The sequence below is a fragment of the Arvicola amphibius genome, chromosome 8 (genome assembly GCF_903992535.2).
Source record: "Arvicola amphibius chromosome 8, mArvAmp1.2, whole genome shotgun sequence".
In the NCBI taxonomy this organism is placed as follows: Eukaryota; Metazoa; Chordata; class Mammalia; order Rodentia; family Cricetidae; genus Arvicola; species Arvicola amphibius.
In genome coordinates this window covers 55,769,003-55,794,105 of record NC_052054.1, presented here as the reverse complement: position 1 = coordinate 55,794,105, position 25,103 = coordinate 55,769,003, and the positions used below count along the sequence as shown (strand labels likewise).

The 25,103-nt window shown below is 39.2% G+C and overlaps 1 protein-coding gene across 5 annotated transcripts in view; it reads right to left on the bottom strand.

The window, feature by feature from the left end:
• The window catches only part of Atg5 (autophagy related 5), a 112,999-nt gene that overhangs the window by 14,703 nt on the left and 73,193 nt on the right, over positions 1-25,103 (bottom strand). For all 5 annotated transcript variants that reach the window (XM_038340278.2, XM_038340276.2, XM_038340277.2 and 2 more), the window contains exon 7: positions 3,304-3,421. In XM_038340278.2, coding sequence (XP_038196206.1) covers positions 3,304-3,421 — 118 coding nt within the window. The remainder of the gene's footprint in view (positions 1-3,303; positions 3,422-25,103) is intronic.

Here is a 25,103-nt window from a genome sequence, read left to right as displayed (position 1 = left end):
GCCACAACCTTGTGTTGATGCATAGATTAATTGAGATGGGCTAGTTTAGGATGTAAGAGCTAACCAATAAAAAGCTAGAGCTAATATGCCAAGCAGCGATTTAATTAATACAGTTTCTGTGTGGTTATTTTGAGTCTGGGCAGCTGGGAATGGAACAAGCAGCCTCTGGCTATACTCTGTAGACCAGGATGGTCTTGAACTCAGAGATCTGCCTGCTTCTGAGGGATTTAAGGTATATGCCACCTGGTGATTTACTTTTGGAAACAGATTGTGGCTAGGCATGGTGGTGCATGCCTGAAACACCAGGACTCAGTAAGCAGAGACAGGAGGCTTGTCGAGGCCCCACAATAGGCCACGTGTGGTTACAGTGAGTCCTAGTCAAGAAACGAAGGCTGTTTGTATGAAGAACACATTAGGGAACATCTGAATTTTAAATTTCTCTGATTCTTATTTGATAAAATGTCTTTTAAAAAAAGTACTCAAAAATAGAAACATTTATTGCAAAGAGATGAGCATCTGTGGATAGTGTGGGAATTACAGTTCTCATCACGTTTAAAAATAGAGGAAATGAGTTTCTACTCCAAAACCCTAAGAAGGTTGTGAAGAAAATCACCAGGTTTTCTATCCTCTAACTAGCACTGTAAGATCATCCCTGAACCAACAAGGTTCCAATTTCTAAGACTTGAGTAAACACAGCTTAGTTAGATAAGAAAATGAAGCTATGCCCTCTAGATCGGACCCGCGACTGAACAATTTCTGAGTTCTTTCATATAAGCTTTCATTATTTTGTAATTATACAAATATATTAGCTACTAGAAGACATAAAAAACAAACAAACACACACTAAACATAATCCATTAAAAACTGAATAGGACTCCATCAGAATTAAAATTATTTACTCTTTAGAAGAGAATGAGAAGACAAACAACAAATCTGGGGAAACAATCCTACAGAGAAAGTTCTTCCAAAATATATAAATATTTTTCAAAACACAGCAATGGAAAAATCATGAAAATGGGGGACGTTTCATCAAAGGCATCTGGCAAGTGATAATAAGGGCCTGGAAACAGGAGCTGTACATGGTACAGACCATCTGTAGCCCTTCAGTGTACACAGCACAAAAATCTTACACAAACAAAAACAGCTGGTTATGGTGGCACATGCCAGTAGGATTTGCTGAAAGAGGATCACGAGTTCGAGGCTAACCTGGGATACACATTTAGCCGGGCGGTGGTGGTGCACGCCTTTAATCCTAGCACTCGGGAGGCAGAGGCAGGCAGATCTCTTTGAGTTCGAGGCCAGCCTGGTCTACAAGAGCTAGTTTCCAGGACAGGCTCTAAAGCTACAGAGAAAGCCTGTCTGGAAAAACCAAAACCAAACAGCCAAACAAAAACAACAACAACAACAACAACAAAAACAGTGGGTATAGTCGTCAGTGGGAAAATTCAAATCAGGGAAGAACAAAGTAAAATCACTGTGAGATGCCAACACACAACCATCAGGATCACCATGACACAGATCAATGACGTAAAGAAACAGCAACCTTCCTATGTCACACAGGTGGGACTGTAAATGGGCCAGCACATTTAGGAAAACTTAAGCTGACTGCTGGACTCTGTCATTTCACTCAGTCTAACTAAGATACATGAACGATCCATGCCAATGTTCATAGCAGAGTTAATCCTAAAAGTGAAAAACTGGAAATAGCGCATATGCTTATCAATAGGCAAAGAGGCAGATGGAGTTTGATATTGGTCCACCTTAGTTTTGCTCACCAATAAAAAGAAGCTGCTGAGACTCAAAAAACAAACAAAAAAAGATGGAAGTAAAAAAACATTAGGTTGCAACTCTACTTATGGTATGATTCTATTTATATGAAATATTTTTTAAAAGGCAAAAAGGCAAATCATAGAGACAGAATGCAGACCAATAGTTGCTTATGGCTAATAGTCAGGAAAGAGGTCAGCTGTAAGTGTGTAGAAGTAAACATCTGGGGGGATGGAAATTTCTAAATGCAGGTCAGGACAGCAGTTATACAATTCTAAAAAGCTTATTTTTAAAAAGTTATTGAGATATCAAAAATATTGAATGGAAGGAAGCCTTCAGTGCAAGTTAAAATTATAAAACAGTAAAGAGGGACTGTGTCCAAGGCCAAACAACTGCTTAGTGTTACTTCAAATGTAGCTATCATAAATACTATGTTTTGGGGTATACTTATACAAGGAATTCAGTAATTTAATGGTCAGGGAACACTTAGCCACTCTAGACATACAAGGCTTACAGTAGACACCTTGATATGTAATATGTAGCCTAGGAGCTCAGGAAAGGCAAGTCACACACTAAGACTTTACAAAACATACAACTTCTAACATCAATAAATCTTGACTTCAGTAATTTTGTGTTGTGGTTCATGACCTTCTTTCTTAACCCCTTCTAATATGGTATCCCCCACCCCCATCATTTCTAATTCTATTTCTTAGGAAAACCACTTCCTTAGATTATTTCATAAGAAACTATTGGAGTATTGCTTTCATAACTAATGCCTCCTACCTTCATTCTTCTAGGTTTGAAAGAGTAAGGGTGCTCAGGGTCCTAACGAACATGGTCATATACCACTGAGGATTCCTTAAAAGTCGTCAGTAATGAGCACTGTAATAGATTACAGGGCTAAGACCGCAAACTATAGTTTCTTACTGAATGACTGGCTGATAAAAGCAGGGACACCAGCATACATGCCCACATACATGTATACATGAGCAGATCTCAGGTGGAAACCTGATACGCCCTCAGGTTTTAGCACTGATGTAACAACACATGTGGAAACCTCCACAGCTGACCACACGTGACAGCTCACATAAAAATGTAGGCACGCTAAAAATACTATGGAAATCACCTTTAGGTTGCGCACACAAGTAGGTGTATGTGTGTGTGTGAATGCAAAAATGAACTTGGTGTTTAAGCTTGTAATTCTATCCTCAAAATAATTCATTACATGTATGTGAATATTTCAACTTCTTAAAGAAATCTGAAACACCTTTGGTGCCAAGAATCTCAAATACATGTACATGTGTAATTGATTTTCAAACTCATTAGAATAGTACTTACAAAGCCCCAGAAGGTGGGCACTGTATTTTTCCAAAGAGAAGTGATTTCTTGTCTTGCTACAAATGTTATAAAACAACAGATATTCCCTTAAAAGGTAATAAAAATATCTTCATAAAATTTATCAACATAGAATATCCATTTAACCTCAGCAACCAAAGGATTAGAAAATGACAGTAATGTCTTGTGGTTGCTAAGTACCTTCAGGGGTGAGTGCGGAAGGACAGACTTCTTTGAGGAGATCTCCAAGTGTATGCAGCTGTCCATCTGCGGCCACAGGACGGAAGAGCTTCTGAATGAAAGGTCGTTCAGTTGTAGTCTATTTGGAAAATAAAAACCCAAGCAAGTAAGTCTTTGTTGCTGCTGCTGCTAACTATAGACATACAGATCATAAACATGGTCCTGGCACTAGTGTCTTCTGATATGGCTTAATCATAAATACACATAATAACCGTATCACTGATGCGATTACCACTGAGGAAAAAGGGTTAACATAATAAATGCACAGAAATCAGACTCATTCAAAAATGGAATGTCGGACAGTCTTAAAAATCAACTAGCTAGATTTCAAAAAGCAAATCCTCATTCCCCAATAGGGACAAAAGGCTTTGTTAATAACTTTATTACTCAATCACCAAATACAGAAACACACCCTGACTAACTACTGCATTAAAAAGGAAATATTTTAAGGGCATAGAGATAAGGCTCAGGGGTTAAAAGCACTAGCTGCTCTTGCAGAGGATCACGGTTTAGTTCACAGCACCCACAAGGTGGCTCACAACCACATCATTCCAATCCCAGGGGATTCAACATCTTTTCTGGCATTCATTGACACCAGGCATATATGTGGTGCATATACACACACACACAGGCAAAATATTCACACACATTTTTAAAAAAACTTTAAAAATGTTTTTTAAATGAGACTATTGTAGCAAAGTTACAGGTTAAGTGGAGCAAGATGTTGGATAACAATGAATTCAGATCAAGCATTCAAGGTTTGATAGAGATAAGGGTTTCAGTGCCAGGTGTGGGATACTTTCCTGAAAGTTAAAAGTCAAGAAGGCCCCAGAGACTACCGAAAAAACACTGGCTATTATTGCTATTGCTCCTGGTTGCCCACCATAACCAGATAGTAAGACCATATTGCTAAAGACACCACACACTTTGGTCGCAGGACATAGAGAAATCAATTTGGAACTGACCTGGAAATTTCTCCCTGCTGGCTAGCTCTCATAGTGCTGGAAGGTGCTACACAGGCCACTGGGGGAGAAAAACCATCAACAGTATTACCCAGTGGTGGTCCCTGCTTGCCACAATACTGACCTGCCAGACAAGACATACTCATGACAATGAGATAATGGTGTGACTCTTGGGGGGGTAACCAAGTGCTTTCTGATCAGACCCAAGGTCTGCTCTACAGAAAACAATCATGCCTGACTGTAAACCTGGTCAAACATCCCTGGCTGGGGAAGCCGCTGGCCTACTGAGAAACCACGACTGTTGTTTTGTTAAATGGCCATGCTGTTGAACTGGTTTCTATATGTTCACATTTATATCTATGGATGAGTGCTGCTCTAAACTGGTCAGAGAAGCTTCTTGCAGTAGCAGTGATGGAAAGACACATAACTTAGATGAGTCACTGAGTGTCTGTCCCTAAATCAGAAGTATGCACCAACCCTCCTACCTCCAGGCTCAGGGAACATCACATGTTAGACAGTTCAGAGGAGTGCTCTGAAATGCTGTCCCCTGAACAGGACATGGCTGCTGTACTCATGATCTCATGAGTGAGCAGCTGTGGTTAAATGCACAGGTTCAAACTAGTCAATGGTACAGCATGGATGGGGGCCGTTCAGTAGGTCCCATCCAGAGCTGGGTGCTGCTATTGGCAGTTGCTGGCTGCTAAAGGAGAGTCATATTCTTTAGGTATGTGGTTGATGGTAAGTTAGTTGGTCATGCTCCAGTGATGCCCACACCTATGTGCACAGGCAGCGATGTCCACACCTATGTGCACAGGCAGTGATGTCCACACCTATGCGCACAGGCAGTGATGCCCACATCTACGTACACAGGCAGCGATGTCCACACATAAGAATACAGGCAGTGATGTCTACACTTATGTGCACAGCAGCACTAACTAAAATGAGTGAGTTACTAAAAAAAAAATAGAAGAAAATAAAAGAAAAAGAAGACACAGAAGGAAACTGGGTACGATCAAGGTAACTCTGCATTCATATGAAACTGTCCAAAAATAAAAATATTCTTCAAAAACAAACACCCCAAACAAAAGAAGTCCAGCTGACTACTGCACTGAAAAGGAAGGACTCTTCTAAGAGTCCCTGTAAGAGTGACGTGGCACTGGGCAACAGACATCCGCAACACTGCATTCTTACCAAACTTCTAAGGTTTGATGAAGTTATCAGGGTAATCAGCACAAAAGGACTTATTCCTAATAGTTCCATTTTCTATCTACTCTTAAAGACTATTTTCTTTTCCTCAGTGGTCAGAGTACAGAAGCTCTGCAGTCAAGTAGCTCAGGCTAGCCTGGAATTTACCATCCTGCCTCCACTCTGCCTCAAGAGTGCTGGGATTACAGATGTGCAATACCAGCTCAACATCCCCCATCTCTTTTGTCTGAGGACTGTGATAAACACAAACAGGCAAATTAAGAGAATGAAACATAATTCTTTTCACCTTAACTATTGTTTCAATTTTAAGCCTCCTGGAATAAAAAAAAATCACAAAATGTCTAAGAACAAAAGTACGTTTAACCTAAGAATATGACTTCAAATACCTCTTTGGGGATATATATATATATATATATATATATATATATATATATATGCTTTTAATCAGAGGAAGTTCTCAGTGTTTTTGAAACACTTATTTTAAAAGCTAAAACATGAAGAAAAAATGTAAATATAAGCAATTCAGTGGATATATAATAAAAGTTAAAAATGGTATGTGAACCCATTTTTATAGGTTTATAGGAATTTTATAACTTATAAAACCCACTTATAGAATTATAGCTGAGAATTTGTGGTCATTATAAAGGTAAAGTGTACAAAACAAAAGTCCAGCAATACATATCACAACTAATTTGGTTCCTTTCACTTATTTATAAAGCCTTCAGTTTACTATATATTAAATTACACAAAGATAATAAAGTTAGTAGAGCCCCAGAAAAAAAGAAACAAAAAGGGACTAAGGTAATCACTTAAGTCACCACCACCCACTTAGGGCTGTCTGTCTTCCAGGTCACCAAGAAGCTTTTAAGATGGTTTAGTAAAGGAAGTGACGTGATGAAAGAGCCTTCTCTAGACTAATGGAAAGCAAGCAGCATGGGGACAGTCTAGGTAGGAGATGAAATGAGGGCAGGTGGCAAGACAAGCCTTGGTGAGACAGCCTGGACAGGGTGAGAGGGTGAGAGGGGAGGGGAAGGGTGTGGAAGGGCAGCAATGTATTCCCACCTGAGAGAGGCCCGCAGAATATACTAGCTGAAGCTGAAGTCAGTAACTGATGTGGGATTTCCTTCTATATGTTGTGATTACCATTAATCAATAAAGAAACTGCTTTGGACCTATAGCAGGGCAGAACAGAGCTAGGTGGGTAAAACTAAACTGAATACTGGGAAAAAGAAGGATGGAGTCAGAGAGAAGCCATGTAGCCCAGCCAGAGATGGACGGTATGATGTAGGTGGGTCTTCTATCAATCTGTTGATTTCATTGGTTAATTAATAAAGAAAACTGCTTGGCCTAATAGGTTAGAAAATAGGTGGGTGGAGTAGACAGAACAGGAAGAAGGAAGTGAGGTAGATGGCTCAGACAATTGCCCTGCCTCTACAACCAGATGTGATGAAGCCAGCCGCCAGGTCAGACATGCTGAATCTTTCCCGGTAAGACACCACTTCGTGGTGCTACACAGATTATTAGAAATGGGTTAAAGCAAGATGTGAGAATTAGACAATAAGAAGCTAGAAATAATGGGCCAGGCAGTGTTTAAAAGAATACAGTTTGTGTGTTGTTATTTTGGGTAAGGCTAGCTGGGCGGCCAGGAGCCGGGTGGCGGGAAGCGGCCTGCAGCTCCAATCCCTACAACGGCAAGCCACAGCCACATAGTGATACACAGATTAATAGAAATGGGTTAAATTAATATGTAAGAGTTAGTTAATAAGAAGCTAGAGCTAATGGACCAAGCAATGATATAAATAATATGGTTTCTGTGTGACTATTTCAGTTCTGGATGGCCGGGACAAACAAGCAGCCCCCTTACAACAAGCAACATCACAGTAATCTCTAGAAGGTTTGGTTCTCACTCATAGCTAATCAACAGCAGAAATGTGAGGTGGCTGAGTGACATCAAAATTATTTAAAAACAACAGGCTAAACAAGCAGACATGTTAACAAGTTAAAAAAGAAATTCTAATTTCACCATTGAAAAAAAATGCCCCACTATTTCTTAGAATAGCTCCTGTTTTCACTCCCTCAGTTACACTAACACACCTTAACTCAATACCATAAATGGTAACCAAGACAATTCTCCAAAGAAAAGTGTTGTTTGCATGGATCACAAATAAAATGCAAAAGAAAAAGTCTATCAAACCCAGTCAAGTGTATCAACCAGTACCAAATCAGTGTTGACAGGACAACTCTAGCTTGCCCTAGTAGTCTAGTAAATTAGAAATTAGAAAACAGACAGTGTGGAAGAGGCACATTCTCACAAACTAAGAGCAAGTCTGAGTTTCTGGCATTTATTAAACTACATGCAATAAAAAATTTAAAGTGTTGTCAAAGAGTGCAGATTCTGATGTGATAAAGAGCTAGCTGGCAGTGCTGCATCATTCATTATAGAACCATGGCCACAGTGACCAATTTTTGAAAGTAACTACATATACAAATACACACAACTGTGTAGAGATGAGCCTAAAACATTCCATCCTGCAGAGAAGCTCAAGCAGGAAAGTAAACAATTCAAAATAGCTTCAGGAAGTCCCTGAAACTGACCAGATTCTCTAGGCCCCTCTCTGTCAGAGCAAGCAGTAAAAGCTGTGAGTCCCTCTCTATTGAAGGAAAGCTGAGTTACAGAGACTCAGACAAGATGAACTGCAAAGGTGACTCTGAAAGCAGACCAACTAACTAAAAGAGGTTTAGATCAACTGAGGCACCTGGGAAGGACACTCAATCAACTGTCTGCAGGATGTTCATCATGTCCCAGGTTCTCAACTTTTATGAGCTGTCATTCATGCCGGGACAGGCAATGGTGATGCAGCTGTCTTTGAGTCATTTCTGCTCTTCTAAGTGACCCCTCACCCATTCTGTAAATAACCCCAATAAAGCTTACCGGTTCATGAACTTGGACATTGATCTATCTAGGCCATTGGGTTCTATCTAGAGTGAGTAGACATGTGTGTTGCATCTCCCCAGGGAAAGTTTGTCACATAACAATAATGCTCAGGACAGCAAAACTTAGAAACAGCTTTAACTCAAAGGTAAGAAAAAAAAGTGTCTTAGAGAGACTTCTACTTGAGACTTCTATCAGGCAGAACCTAATGATGAGAGGGGCCTGATTTACTGAAGTCTGCACAGAATTTCCTAAGAGTAGTCCCCCAAAGGTTTAACATCTCCCAGTGACATGAATTACAACCAAACGGACAATCTCTCGTGTTGCTGTGAGAGTAGCACAGTGATACAGTACTTACCTGGCATCTGAGTGCTTGGTTCAGTCCCAGCACCACAAATACAAGCAAAGGCCCAAATCAACATCTTTTGCTCTAGAAGCCTTAGATGTACACGTGAGGGCCCCTGGTTAGGCTGAAGAAACAGATACTGACAGTATATCTATTGCTTTGTCCCAGCTACAGCAAAAAGTGTTGATGTCACCAGCTATTTTACATGTGCTGGTCTCGAGTCCCTTTAAATAGAGTGGTAAATAGGGGCATTTATTAGTAATGTTTACATGATTTAGAAGGATTGCTCTGATTGAGTGAATACTATCAAATTATTATATGTACACACAAAAATGTCACAATGAAATTCATTATTTTGTACATTCTAACTATAAAAACAAAATGTAACAAAGACTATTTGGGTATGGTTGTGTTAAACCTATAATCTCAACACTCAGGAAGCTGAGGCAGGAGGATCAAAGTTTGAAGCCAGACTGGATTGGATATTTAAAAAGGATGAGAAATGAGAAAGAAAAGTAAGGAAAATAGAAAGGGAAACCCAAACACCACGGATCAGATGGGGTTTGTTGTTCAATTACTGCAGAGGATTTTTATTATGAATTGCAGGTATTTAAAAGGTTAAGAAAAAAAAAAATCAAGCTATATTAAACTAGAATTGGAATTAGCAATTAGTTGAGAATGTAATTAGAATTTCTTAATTAGGTAACAAGAATTATACGGTAAGAATTGCATCTAGGACTCACAGAAGTGTGCAGAAGTGACCAAGACTGCTCTCGTTTTTTAGACAAAAACTACTTTTATATTATCACCAAAAAATTTAATCGGAAGGTAGTAGAATAACTGCTTTAAATAAAAATCCTTAATAAATAAAAAACCTGTAAACATGTTAAATTCTGCACAAAAGCTACCTTCCAAAATTAAAAACTGCAACAATTACTAGGTTCACCTAATTTTCTTGCTAGCAGTGAAATTTCTCCTGCTCCAGTGAAAGACTCCACAGTAAACCACAAAGCTGATGCTATTCTATTCATAATGGTAAGACATTACAATGACTGGCATAAACAGAACTGCAAAGAACAATGATGTTTTAAGATTACTTGTAACAAAAGCATGGGGAGAAGAAAAGGGAGAATTATCTAAGCAGGACTGTGGTTATAGTTTAGGATCTCTAGTAAATTATATTAGTTTTCATTAAAGATCTATAATGTGCCGGGTGGTGGTGGTGCACGCCTTTAATCTCGGCATTCAGGAGACTGATGCAGGTGGATCTCTGTGAGTTTGAGGTCAGTCTGGTCTACATAGTGAGTTCCAGGATGGCCAGAGCTAAGCAGTGAGACTCTTGTCTTTAAAAACCACAACCCCCCACCGCCATAAGATCTGCAATGTGCTTAAATGTGCACAATTATGCTAATATATGCATAGATGGAACTATATGTAAGCAACTGTAACACAGCAGTAGTGATAGCAGAAACGCAAACTATGTACTGTGAGGAAATACTTGGGGCACAAAACTGCACTATGAGGACTCAGGTCACACACTGCTCAGTTATAAAGCACTTGCCTACCACGACAAGGTTGGGTCTCCCAGGACCACTAGATTAAAACAAACCAATCCTGAACTTCTTACCAACAAGAACAAAAATAGAACAATAACAAAAACCCCTAAGAAATAGATGTAAGTTTAAGTTTTAAGAGTGAAAGATGCCCCAGTAGGTATAAAGCAAAGCAGTCATTGCATTGAATGCAAACTTTAAAACACATTTCAAAAGACGATGAAAGCCAAGGTGAAATATAGATGGCCATTAAACTTCCAGCTTAAAATAGAATCTGATTTTTTTTTTTAATGAAGAAAGAGGTAATAACATTTCAGCATTCACAGGCACCTGGAATAACAGTACTTGATAGAAATTAGTGGATAACAAAACCTAGCTAAGGGCCAGCATGCAGACTGTAGTAGAATAAACAAGTTTGATTGGAATCCCAACTCCTAGCACAAAGTAGGGAATCTACATGATATCCAGCAATGGGAGCCTATTTCTCAATCTGATAAGCTGGGAAATGTTATCTATGAATAATTATTATGCTAAAATAATAAGATAATACTTAAAATGTAAAATAAATAATGCAGTAGGTGGTAACAAGCCTAACTCTTCATTCCTCACTTTTAAACCACTACTAAATGAAAAGGATAGTGGTTCTTTTAGAACCAATTACAGTGAGAATCAATGTAATTAACGTTCCACCTTCAGTTTCCTTTGATACTTTATTAATTCAATTAAGTGCTCATGGCACAAAATCAAAGCTTTACACAGGACGTGCTGCCAGACTTTCCCAACAGCAACGTGACAGGCTTCAAACTGTCACAGGCACATGGCGCTCAAGATATACTCATGCATGTCAAATTTTGCATCACATGCTTTTCAGAAGCAGGTTCATATTTAAATTAGCTTAAGAATATACACAATTACAAGATCCATTAAATAAAAATAACAGAGCAGTTTAAATCCATGCTTAGGACTTTACAGTAAACAGTCTCTGGTGGGAAATCAGGAAGAGAAGCAATGAGATTCCTTTACCCGTTATGGAGGAAAATGGAGACTTGAAAATAAGTATGCTAAGTAGTCCTGCTAAAAGAGTCTGAAGTCTACTTTTAATATTTTTTAACACCAAAAAGAAATAATAATTAGCATTTGAAAGGCTGCCATTATTACAATCAGGAACACTTAATATCTAGAGCAGCAGTCTTAATAGAGATGATGATTAAATAAAATACATCCTCACATCTGACTTAAAGTTTGTTTTGTCTCATTGAAATTATTATATTTATTATAATTCTGTCTAGCCAGTGCCAAATAGATTTTGTCACATAGTAGTTAAAGCAAACACAGGTAACATCCTTTCACTAAATAATACATGGTACAGGGTAGCATGGTTGACTACTGAGGACTGAATTTGATGCTGAGCCCACTGATAGAAGAGATGGGGTGCTTGAAAATATTTTCTTTACTGTGTGTGTATGTGTAGTGTATTCATGTATACACATAGGCCAAAGGTATATATCGAGATATTTTTAAAAATCACTTCTCCACCTTACTTTTAAAATTTTTATTCATTTCTTTTTATAAGCCTTGTGCCTGCATGCATGCTGTGTATCATGTGCATTTCTGGTTTCTGTGGAGGCCCAAAGAGGGCACTGGATCCTTTGAGACTGGAGTTACAGACAGATGTGAACCACCACGGGGATGCTGGGAAACAAACTCAGGTCCTCTGGAGTACTTGTAATAGAGGTAATAGCCAGTGCGGTTACCACTGCCATTTCCCACCCCACCTTACACTCAGAGGCAGGGTTTCTCACAGAACCAGGAGCCCCATGTTTCACTTTGCCTAGCTGGCCAGGGACCTCAGGAGTACTCTGAAGTAAGTTTACAGCAACACACACCACATCTGGTTTATATGGGTGCTAAGGATCTGAACTCAGGCCTCATATTTATACATCGAATACTTTCCCAACTGGGCCAGTTCCTAGCACCACTTTAATTTTTTTATATGAAATTTTTAGTAGCATGGCCAGAGAAGAAGATACATAGTACTATCAATGATTCTAGAAATGATTAAAATATGCTAAAGATCTCTCTCCAAAGAATTCAGTCATACTAAGAGAATCATAGGGGAAGTTTTTATCTTACTTAAGAGCTTTAATATTTTTGCTAATTTTATTGAAAGTCATACTAGAAAAGTTAGGTGAATACAAGAATAATGTAACTAATTAATAACTTATTTTCTTCTGGAAAGTTAAATGGTAGTTTTGCATGAGTTTTTATCTTTATAGATGTTAACATAAAATAAATTAGAAGCACTTTCAATTTGTACAAATAAAGTAGTGAGGGGAAACGCCTGAGTAAAAGCAGCTGTGGCCTCAGAAGTGGGACTGCTCTGAAGGCCAGTCAACTGCTCTGTCTTCCCCAGGAGACAGTTGAGTCTAAACCTGGCCAAGACCCCGTGACTCTGCAGAGAAACCGAACATTTACGCCCACTCCTCCATACATGCTCCAATAGTTTTACAATGATGCTGAAATTTACCGTATGGGGATATTGTTTTTTGATGACGTATATAATTTTTTTCAAAGGATCTCAATGAACCATTAAGAGATTATATGAAAATTCCTGCTCAAATTTTTGAAGCAGCTTTAAAACAGAAGTGGTATTTCAGAGATTTGACTGCTGATATGATCTCCAGATCAGCAAGTTTAAAAACAAAGCACCCGACTATTAAGAAACACGAGAGAAAAGGAATGAAGTAAAGGCACAAAACTCTTATAAGAAAACCGAGGAAGAAGCCTGTGACCTTGGATCAACAAGGTCAGGTCAGATGTTCTTAGCTATAAAAAAAATAAAAATAAAAAGCATGAGTAACAAAGAAAGTCCACCAAAATTTGAAAAGTTTGGGCTTCAAATGACACCATTAAGAAAAAAAAAAAAAAGAAAGAAAATCCACAGAAAAAGAGGAAATATTTGCAAATTATACATCTATAAGACTAGTACTTAGAATATATAAAGAATTCTCAAAAAAAAAAAAAGAATTCTCAAAACAACAGAGAGACAACATTATTTTTAAAATTATTGAAGGGACAAGTTGGTTGTGGTACACACCTTTCATCCCAACAGAAATAAGCGGATCTCTCTGAGTTCAAGGCCAGCCAGGTCTACAGAGTGAGTTCCAGGATAGCCAAGGTTGTTACACAAAGAAACCCTGTCTCAGAAAACAAAATACAAAAATGATCACAGGGGCTGGAAACAGCTCAGCAGATAACGGTGCTTGTTGCACAGTCCTAATGACATGAGTCTGATTCCTAGAACCCACAGAAGCTAAAGGAGAGAAGTGATGCACAAAGTTTTCTCTAACCCCCACATGTGTACTGTGGCATGTGTGTCGTCCCCCCCCCACGCACGCATGCGCGCACACATACGCATACACACATAACTAATAACTAAATAAATAAGTAAAAATGAACAAAGGTAGCTGGGTATAATGACGTACACACATAATCAAGTAGAGGCAGAGTTCAAGGTCATTCTTCAACTACAAAGCAGGGTTAGGGTTAGGGCCTGGCTACTGGACTAAAAAAAAGCTTGTATCAAAGCACCATCCTACCCATAACTAACTGAATAAACAAACAAAACCCCACAAACAAACAAAAGTCAGTAACCTAAAGTTATTTCTCTTAAGAAAATACAGAGGCTGGCACAAATAACGACTTAAGCACATGGAAAGATTCTGAGCAGTGTCGCTAGTCTGAGAAATGCAGATCAAACCACAGTGTGGTCAGGGAACAGTGCTGGATGAAAGTGACAGAGACTAAGCACTGGCAAGGCTGCTGGCACCTCATTTATTATGGTAGGAATACAGTGAAGATGCTTTGGAAAATACACCCACAGTACTTCAAAACACTAAACAAATACTCAGCATATAACCTGTATATTGGCCTCTTTAAATACCCTCAGAAAAGAACAAAACTATCACCATAAAAATTGTGTATTATCATTCACTATTACATTCATGGTAGCGTCGTAATAGTCTCAAACTGGAAACAATGTCTATCATTGGGCAATAGCCGTATACTGGACCATACAGAGACCCCATTGCTCTAAATGAGCAATTGTGACCCATAGCATGCATGAACCTGAGACATTATGCAAGTGAAAAGATGTCAGACACAAAGGCATATGTATTATATATCCCTCCAATTTCTTACAATGTCCAGAATGGACAAAAACACAGACAGAGAAAATAAACTAGTGGCTGCAGTAAGCGGGGAGATCAATAATGGCTAATGGGCATGGAATTTCCTTTTTGGGAGATGAAAATGTAAAATTTGTAATTTTGATAGCTGCATGAATATGTGATGTTCTGAAAAACTCATTGAATATTATTTTAACTGAGTGATATGTACACTATTAAAAGTAACAACTCAACAAAGCTGTTGAGTACTCAGGTGTGACTAGTACAAAGCTTACAAGAGAGATCAAGACACGGTTCCCTGCCACACATTTTAATTTTTACTCATAAGATTTGGTAAGAGTGGTGAATCCTCTTGGGGCTTTGTAAAATGACTAAGCATGAGTTACTTCAAAATAATTATATTTAAGAAAATCAAAAGAGGTCGACAGCCTACAGACAAAGGTTAGAGAACTATTCTGACTGTCATTCATATTTTCACATTTCCCCAACAGAATGAACAGCAGAGCAAAAAATTCTGATTGAGAAGAAACTTTGCCTGTTTGCCAAAAGTCATTTAATATTTTATGACTTAATAACTAAAATGTAGCTGAAAATTTTAAAGTACAAGATGTTAGGCTTTTTTCCCCTTTGTTTTTCGAGACAGGGTTTCTCTGTGTAGCCCAGCTATTGTGGAACGAACTCTAGACCAGGCTGGCATCGAACTCATGGAGGCCACCTGCCTCTGGAAGGCTGACATTAAAGGTGTGTGCCACCACTGCCCTGCCAAAATGTTAGTTTTAAGATGAAAGTTTACCAAAATGCATGCTGTTAGTCAGGATTAATTTGAATGCATGCACACTGATGGCCAGAAAGCTTGGAGCTATAATTAGAGATGGTTATAAGCTGCTCCAATGAGTGCTAGGAACCTAACTCAGGTTCTTCCTGCAAGAGTTTTAACCTCTGAGCCCCAGAGTCACACTTACTACATCACATGTGACCTTTCCACTTTATGAATGCCGTTTCTTGTCAACAACAGTATTTTTATAAAACCCAGTCACTGTGAATTGCCTTTTTCTTTCCTTCCTTCCTTCCTTCCTTCCTTCCTTCCTTCCTTCCTTCCTTCCTTCCTTCCTTCCCTCCCTCCCTCCCTCCCTCCCTCCCTCCCTCCTTCCCCCCCTCTGTCCTTCCTTCCGTTTTTTAAAGACAGAGTTTCTATGTGTAACAGTTCTGGCCTCGAACTCAGAGATCCAACTGCCTCTGCCTCCCAAGTGCTGGGATTAAAGGTGTGTGCCACCACTGCTTGTTGTTATTATTATTATTAAAGATAAGGTCTCTGAACTTGAACAAGTGAGAAATCCTTGGTTCCCCTTCGAGTTCTGGGGTCACTTCCAGATGGGTGCATAGATGAGGTTTACCTCTGCCTCCAGGCATCCTAATTCCCAACAATGCCACTACTGTCGGGTGCAACACACCAGCAAATTGATCAAGGCTGATAACACACAGAGCCCAATGCAGGGCGAGGTTGTCCTTCTGATGTAGAAATCTGGTCAGTCTCATCAGCTGCTTCCCCATGCAAAAGCTCTCAGCTTAGCATTTAAGGATAAATACAAGCAGGTGTTCCTGGGATGCATGGAAATCTGGAGTCTAGAGCCACCTCCCAGTGCTTCGTTTACCTACTGGACTTCACCTGAGCCTACCTGTAGGCTGACATGGGCAACTACTATTGGATCCACAAGTCAAACAGCATTTGCGACCTATGGCAGGGCTTCAATGTATTCATCTAGGCATCAGTGTCTTCAAGGTGTGTGCTATCACCAAGTGCATGCTCCCAGACTCTAAGAACATGCGCACCACACTATGGTGAGTTAGTCACACAGGTGGTGACTGTTGCAGTCTGTGTTGTATCCTACTTCTTCGATAATGTGCAGAGACACACACGTAATGCTGCAGTCTGTAGGAGAAGTAGCCGACATCATGTACAGGTAGCCTGTATTGCTGTAGGAAGATCTTCAAGGACAAAGGAGGGAAGGCCTTCTTCAGAGGAGGCCTGGCCCAGCGTTCTTTGTGACAGAGGCAAGGGCTTCATACTTGTTATCTATAATGAGCTCTTTGCTGCACATCACAGTCACAAGAAGCCATTGGGAGAGTCCCTAAAACACTCCTGGGAAAGGGTGGAGAGAGGTTCATCCTTAAAACCATGTTGAACCAGGCTGGCCCACAGAAGGTCTCACCACATCACCTCAGGTCTACAAGCCAGGAGGAGGTAGACTTAGAATCCCTTTGTCTAAGCAGACAATCATGTGTTCCTGTTTGTTATGAAGCACTATGTAACTGTGGCACTGCTAAAATTGTAATCATGTTCTATAATGGGCACTCTGTTGGGAAACAATAAACCAAGACCAGGAAGGAATTAAAAAAAAAAAAAAATAGGCTCTTGCTATGTAGCTCTGGCTGGCTTCTTATAATCTTCTTGCCTCAGTCTCCTGAGTACTGGGATTACAAGCATATTCCACCACACCCCCCGAAATGATTCATTTTAACTAGTCAGCTCCTTGCTTCTGCTCCCCCCCCCCCCCCAGGCTGTCATGTGGAGAAGTCCTCTGGAGACTCATGGCAACACTGAAGAAACATGTATAAGCAGCACAGGCAAGGCGAGAGCAGTACTGCCAAGACCAGCCTAGGCCATCGTGACCTGTAAACAGGATTCTGGGCGTATCATGTCCATCAAATATGAATATGAACTAGATGTAGTAACATACACCTTTATTCCCAGTACTGGAAAGACAGGCACGTAGATCTCCCTCTGTGAGTCTAAGGCTCAGCCTTGTCATCTACATAGTGCCAGGATAGTCCAATGTAGAGAGACCCAGTCTCCAAGAACAAAACAAAACAAGATTGATATAACCCTTGTATAATTTAAATAACAACATGCCCACACTAAGAAATGGACATGGTGGTAGAGATCTGGAAGAAAAATGCATCCTGTAATCAAAGACGTTAGTGAAGTTATATGATATTCAATACTAGCAAAGGAGGATGCTCTGTGGCTAAGAAGATAAGCATGGCTTCATGAATACCGAAATAGAGATGAGTTGAAGAGCATGATGTTATAGCCTAAAATATAATGTTTCATTCAATAAATTTTGGTTGCCTTAGGATTAACTGCAGTTCAGGGGAAAATGCTCCTGATCACACAAAACATGAACTATAACAGTATTTAATACAAATGTTGTCAAAACATTCCAAAGCAATAAACTAATCCATCATATATAACACACAGAAGGCATGGAAGAAAAAAATTTAAAAACTTGAAAATAACAGTGTATTTGGGAAGAAAGTAAATTTGTTAGTTCTCTTCCATTAAGCATTCTCAAACTGCATAAAAACCAGAGTTCAAATTACACTTTGATGTGCAGGTCCTCTGCCCTGTTTTATATGAGGCATCTCAGCTTCGGTGAGCACCTAATGAAGAGCATTGCACCCCAGTCTGACATTACTTTAAATGCACACAGTCAGAAATTAGCTGTGGCTTACAGCTAACAATTACCTTCATCACTTCGGTGTAGGCTAAGGGAGGCAGTTTTCTTCAGCAACACACTCCTCTAAAAAGTAAACTTCAAGACTTTCATTAAAATAGGAAATGGTTTACTAGGTAGCAAACACACTTCAGATTTATGAAACAGAGGAGAAGATTCCACAAGGGAGGGAAAATGGGAAAGTATAAAAAAAGAAAAAAGGAAAAAAGAAAGGAGAAAGAAGAAAAATACCAAGAGAAAAATAGTAATGTGGTATTTAAACAATTAGAATAAATTATTTCCTTTTGTATATGCAAAATAAACAATGACTCTCTTATCTGTGCTTTGACAATTCTAGGTAAAATGTTAAGGAAGTACTGCATTGGCTATCCACATTCGCTTTGTGTCCCTTTCAGGCAGGGTCTAATCTAGCCCAGCCTGGCCTCCATCTCACTATACAGCTGAATATGACCTTGAATGTCTGATCCAGCCATTACTTCCAACATACACGCATGTACCAACCCACACCTTGTTTTCTAGGTCTTTAACTTTGAAAGCATGCTATTTAACACACATTAATTTTCTACATTTGTAATATACTTTCTATTTACAATGATATGAGGATATGCTTATATAGCATAAGGAATAGTTAAATCAAGTTCAATAAATAATATGCCTTTTCATTCATGCACAAGCATTACTTACCGACATCTAGTACACAAGTAACTTATCAGTGAACTCAACAGGTAACTCAAAATGCTAAAATAATATATCATTTCACAACTTGTTCAATTTGACTTAGTTTTATATATTTGGTTCTGCAGCAAGTGAGTTTAATGAAAGTATCACAATCAAGGCACACATATGGTCTACTAAAATTTGTATCTAAGCTTACTGGATTATAATCACTCTTGCCTTTAGTGATAGAGATTTCTCTAACCCTCAGCTTAAGGCACTACTCTCTATTAGTGGATTCTTGAACCAGCACTGATGTTCGGCTGGTACTCTCTTTCTAAGGAGACCATTAAGAAATTTACTCTGTTCAAAGCAGAATATATTCTGTAAAATGTTCCATGGCACCAGACTTGGATAATACAACAGCATATTTGTATCAGGCTATATTATTAACTAAGGATTAAAGTTTTAACACATCTCAAACAACCTGCCTAGGCATTGGCTCATGTATACTATGAATCGAATCACCATCAATATAATTTATGAGCACATCAGTGCATTTGGCACATGTATGCATCATAAAAAAATCTGCATGGACCACAGAGCAAAGTAAACTGGGATGGGGGCCATTTTTCTTTTGGTGTATGACCGACAGTAGGTTGTCCATGCTGACGCTGGCAGCACAAACCGGACTCAGTGGGTTAGAAAACAAGAGGAGGACACAAAGTTGGGAGGGACACCAGTTGGGAGTGTGTGAGGATAGTGGGATGGGAGGAGAGACTGGGTGGATATGATTAAGGTACACTCTATATATGTATGAAATTGTTCAAGAATAAAAATATTTTTTAACAGGTATGTCTCAACAACTCTGTCATATACGTTGTAAGATACACACACACACACACACACACACACACACATACACACACACACACTGATCAAAGAAAATTGTCCAGGCTCCAATCAGAAAGAACAGAAATAAGTTTTGCTTTGCTTATGTGCTTAAGAGTGTGTTTGTAGGTGGTGCTGGGGCCTTAACTTGGGCCTTGGGTATGCGGGGCACAGGCTCTATCACTAATCTACACTTCTAGCTTGCCTTGTTCTTTTTAAATTGATTTTCCTTCTCATATTCCTAAATGATTACCTTACGTTTAACCTTCTTGGAAGTATTAGCAGGTAGTTATTTTTAAAGTCTGAGTAATTACCAAAAGCAACTCTCATATTTGCCTCAAAGAAGGAACCACTACTAAGAATCAAAGCCTGGTAATTCTGTTCTCAACGGACAGGTGTGTGCTCTGCATGTTATATGAAAATCATTTATGAGAAGAACAGGAAAAAAATTAGAAGGTAGTTTTCCCTATTGAAACAAATAAGTGATTAAGCAGATTTCTGACTGCACAGAGCTGTCCAGCAGGTTGGATGACTGCCTGAGAAGCATCAGTCCAGATGTTGACATTATGTATATTTTAAAACAGACTGATGAGGTCCAACAGTGACAAAGAAACCAAGAAACCAAATGGTCAGTGGGGGTGGTTATGAATATTAAGGTCAAGGAATGAAAATTTTCTACAGTGACTAAGACAGAGTTGCTGCTGCCAAGATCATATTAGAGTAGTGGCAAATCAGGAACCTGGAGCCCATCAGGTGTACGTGAATGCAGATGAACTGAACCTTGTCACTGAAACAGTAAGAACAGCATTTACTACCAGTGCTGGTAATCAACCTCTGAAACATCAGGTATAAATATATTCTTACAGATCTGATATTGAGACAGCTTACTGTTTTGTGATATTAAATACTACTGACAAGCTCATCACACACTTCTATTTTTAACAACTATAACATTTTAAACTATCTTACGTTTAACATAAGTATCATCAGTCAAATTATAAAACTGACCAATTCCAGACTTACTTGCTCTTACTGTATTTATTCAAATTCTTAGGAAGGAGAGGTGAAACTATCATATTGTTGGAAGAGAAAGAAATAAGTATCATTATCTGATATCTGGTGTGTATGTGTGTGCTCCATGTTGTACTAAAGTAATAAAAACACTCTTACTTTTAAAAACTTAATTATTGTTGAGCTGTGACTGCATGATGTTTGTGGTGGTCGGAGGACAACTCGTAGGAGTCTGTTCTCTCCTTCCGTCTCATGTGTCCTAGGGAATCAAACTCTGGCTGGCAGACTTACATGGCAAGTGCTTTAACCAGGTGAATCACTAACTCTGTTCCCAAACACTTTTTCTTACAACCAGGAGATTCTTAGTGAAACTGTTTAAATCATCTCATTCACACTGTCTTTTAAGATGAGATATTAATGACTGAGGCTTTAAGGTAACTTCTGATTATCTCACACAGAGTTATAAGTGATAACATTCATTATATTCCTAAAGCTGATCTTAAAGTGATGATAACAATTGCCTAATTGGTGCATAAAGAACTCTCTGTAAGGAAGAAGGCCCCACACTTTTAGCTGGGTGTCACTTTTTTCACATCTTCTGGGATCTGTCTCTATAGAAGAAAAGGGACTGAAGGCTGCAAGTCACACAACTGGGGAATAATACATGTGTGCACAAACTGAACAAATGAGAAGCAATAATGATAAGGCTAAGAAAACAAAAGAAATTAACTCAACAGCCTATGAAAGAGAACAGGCTCCACTGTCTCCACTCAAACCCCAGGTTTTCTAATCACCAGATGGAAGAACCCAGTGAATGTCAATGACCAAAGAATCTCTCAATGATCTCATCCAGGCATATGAGCACGTGAGGGAATAAACACATACAGAACGGTCAACAACCTGGTTCTCAAAAATACAAAATAAATGTTGGAAATTACTGTTATTCCTATATAGTTTGCTTTCATTAATTTCTTTCCATAGGAAGTAGTTTAATTCTAAACCATCGGAGATTACTAAGTACATTGAAAAACTTGCTGTGTTGGACTGCCCCCTACAGGCCTCAATTTGTCTATTTGTTTTAAAAGGACCATAGAGAATAGAGGATTCATGTATGTTAAAAACAACACCAAAATCATAATTCATCACTCCTAATGGTAGGACGCAGTTTCTGAAACAGCTATCAAGATGCAAAGGAAGAGCCACAGTTTACTGAATACGAAAACACTACATACACTTCTGTCTACAATAAATGGGAAAAGGTAAACTGAAGATCAGAAGGCTCAAGATCAGAAATGCTATCAGGTCATCAATTATACACTGGGCAAGCCAGTTTTAGCCAAGTTGTTTGACTTCAAAATCAGCTTTAAGATGTCAGATAATTACCCTAGCTTCTGCCACGAAAAAGGTGCAATACCTAAGATAAGAACAGAGAGAACAAAGAATTAACCTACAGATAGCGCAAGTGAAAAGATTAAGGAAGATTTGCCAGAGACATGATGTTTGAGGTAAGGTTACAGGCACCGTGAGAGGAAGGCCTATTTCTTTGAGAAGTTAACAGGGCAAGAAAATAAAACAGCAAAGTTTTAAACAACACCACGTGATGTTATCTGGATACTGGGTAGTTATGCATAATATCAAAATAACAGCAATGTGCTGGCTGGGTGTGGTGGCACACACATTTAGTCCCAGAACTAACGAGGCTCAGGGTTCAAGGGCAACCCTGGCAACAGAGCAAGAACCTCTCTCAAAAACAAAACAACACCACAATAAACAGCCATCTGGGTTGGAGGGAAAGGAACATGGCAGAAAAGTTTACGAGAAACACAGGTTCTACAAGGAGGAAAGAAGAGGAGTGCAAATGAAAAGAGGGAGATGACTGGCAGGCGATTCTGGGACATTAGAATGAACGATTCACATAAAGTGAGCAAAACTCAGTCCAAAGGATGGAGTCTAGCAACGTGTGGGGCAAGAAACAGGAATAAACAAAGACTAATGAAATGAACAATTCATAAGTGTACTTCACTGGCCATGAAATAAAACACAGAAAGCATGGCAAAACATTAAAATAATTTGCAACAAAATTATCATTTAAGACAATTCAACAGAAAACGCACTTGCCCAGTGTACAACTGGTGGAACAGTAGGCCTGAACTTGGGTCTTCTGTCTTTACCTTACCCACTTTCCACGCTAAGGATTCTTAAACACTACTGTGAACCAGACACATTTAATCATTGCAGTAACAAAATATTACTAATCCATCTTTAGAGACATTGAAGAGTAAGAAACGTGACATGAGTGCACCGAGCCACACGCCTACCTGGATGCACCGCTGAAAGTGCCCAAACCAGAAGCCCCTTTTCCACTTTGGAGGTGGCCAAGTCTGTCCCGGAACTTGCCATTTTCTTGCCACAGTCCCAAGCCTGAGATTACAGTAATATATCACTGTCCCTTGCTTAAAACATCTCCATTTTAACCACTGTATGGCTACATGCTAGAGAGTTAATTCTTTAAGATTCTCCAAAGTTCTCTATGTGGGGGATCATCAGATATATGATGAAAGTTTTTAAAGAAAGCAATCATTGATCATTTAACCAATCAAGGCTCTTACTCTTAAGTAGAATACTCAGCTAATATTTCTGCATTTTAGAAATAGTTATAACAACACTGGCAATCAGGCATGCACACCTTTAACCTCTCTGGAGATAGAGGAGGTGGATCTCTGTGAGCTCAAGGCCAGTACATAGCAAGTTATGGGACAGTCAGGATGACACAATAAGACCCTGTCTCAAAACAACCCCCCCCCCCCCCGCCAAATCAAACAACAACAAGGCTCTAGGAAACACTTTGTTTCATTGTTTTCTTCAAATTTCTACAAAACCCATTTATCAAGCTTTGGAAGTAGCAGAGGTTCTCTTCAGTAATGGCCAGTCTTTCATATGCTCTTCTCCATAAAGCAAGGAGAAACACTGTGATGGTTGTCACTAGGGAGGTGGGTCTCTGGGCAAACGTGTAGGGTTATGTTGATCACACTGACTAAGGCAGGAGCATTGCTCTCTATTCCTGATGGGTTTGTGTGTGTGTGTGAGAGAGAGAGAGAGAGAGAGAGAGAGAGAGAGAGAGAGAGAGAGGGAGGGAGGGAGGGGGAGGGAGGGAGGGAGGGAGGGAGGGAGGGAGGAGGGAGGGAGGAGGGAGGGAGGGAGGGAGGGAGGGAGGGAGGGAAGGAGGGAGGGGATTCCTGGCTGGGAAGGACTGTACCCTTAAACTATGAGAGATTAAGTGCTTTCTCCTTCTTGGAAGATGCTTTTGTCAGGGTTCTTAACACAACAATAGAAGAAACTAAAACACTGATAATGTGTTGTAAAATTAACTGGTTTTAAGTAAACAAACAAAAGAGCCAAAGGCTTGCAACAACTCAGGGGGAACCTTTGTTCCAAGAAAAATCTTTATCACTTTTTAGCTTTCTATGATTCTACTCATGCCAAAAGCTTTCCAGTAGACTGCACACATCCTTAGCCTGGATTGCTGCAGCTGTGTCACTGAAGAAGTGGCCAGAATGTGGTTAGAGTTCTTTTTCAGAAAACTGTCATTTGACTTGTCTGTCCTAGGGTTTATCTGGTCAGAGAGATCACTCAGTGAAAACAACCTTATATCCATAAACATTTAAAGAAAAATCACTAGCAATTTTAAAACATAATAGCTAATAGAAATTAATAGCAAATAAGTTAACCAAAAAATTGAATAGGAAAATCTAGGAACAAGAAATTGAAAGGGTATGAAAGCCCCAAATATCCAATGGTTCCAGAACAAATGAGACACAGAAGAGAACCGAACTCACAAAAGAAGCTCTGTGGTGACTCCAAATTCCCATCCTGAGGCTAGTTTTGAAGATATCTTCATATAAAAGTAAAGCCAGTTTGTACATTGTTTGCTCACACACTTTAGGCATGTAAAACACACACACACACACACACACACACACACACACACACACGGAGATGAACTCATTACAGTAACTTAAATAATCTTTTGAAATTGTCAGATGACCACATAAATTACAACACATAAAGAAAATAAGGAAATAGAAACTGGACATGCTAGATATAAGGTCTTTAAACAGAACTATTCAATGTATACAAAGGGATAAAAGAAAACACTGTGAAAATAATTAAGGGAAAGTAGGAAAACATTTTTAGTAAATAGCAGAAATTACAACGCTAAAGAAATAAAGCTGAGCATACTGGCTCAGGTCTATAATTACAGCACTTATGAAGATGAGTTCATGAACAGCCTGAACTACATAGAACACAGTGAGTTCAAGGCCAATCTAGGCTACATGTGACCACCCTTACCCTACCAAGCAAATGAAAATGTAAGTTGAGCCACAGTTAAGTAAAAATTGAAAGCTAAAATTAAATAAAAATAATGGGGGAAGGAGGAGGGGAGGATGGTACTGGAACGCTGGCTCAGCAGTTAAGAGCATGGCTGTTCTTTCAGAGGACCTAT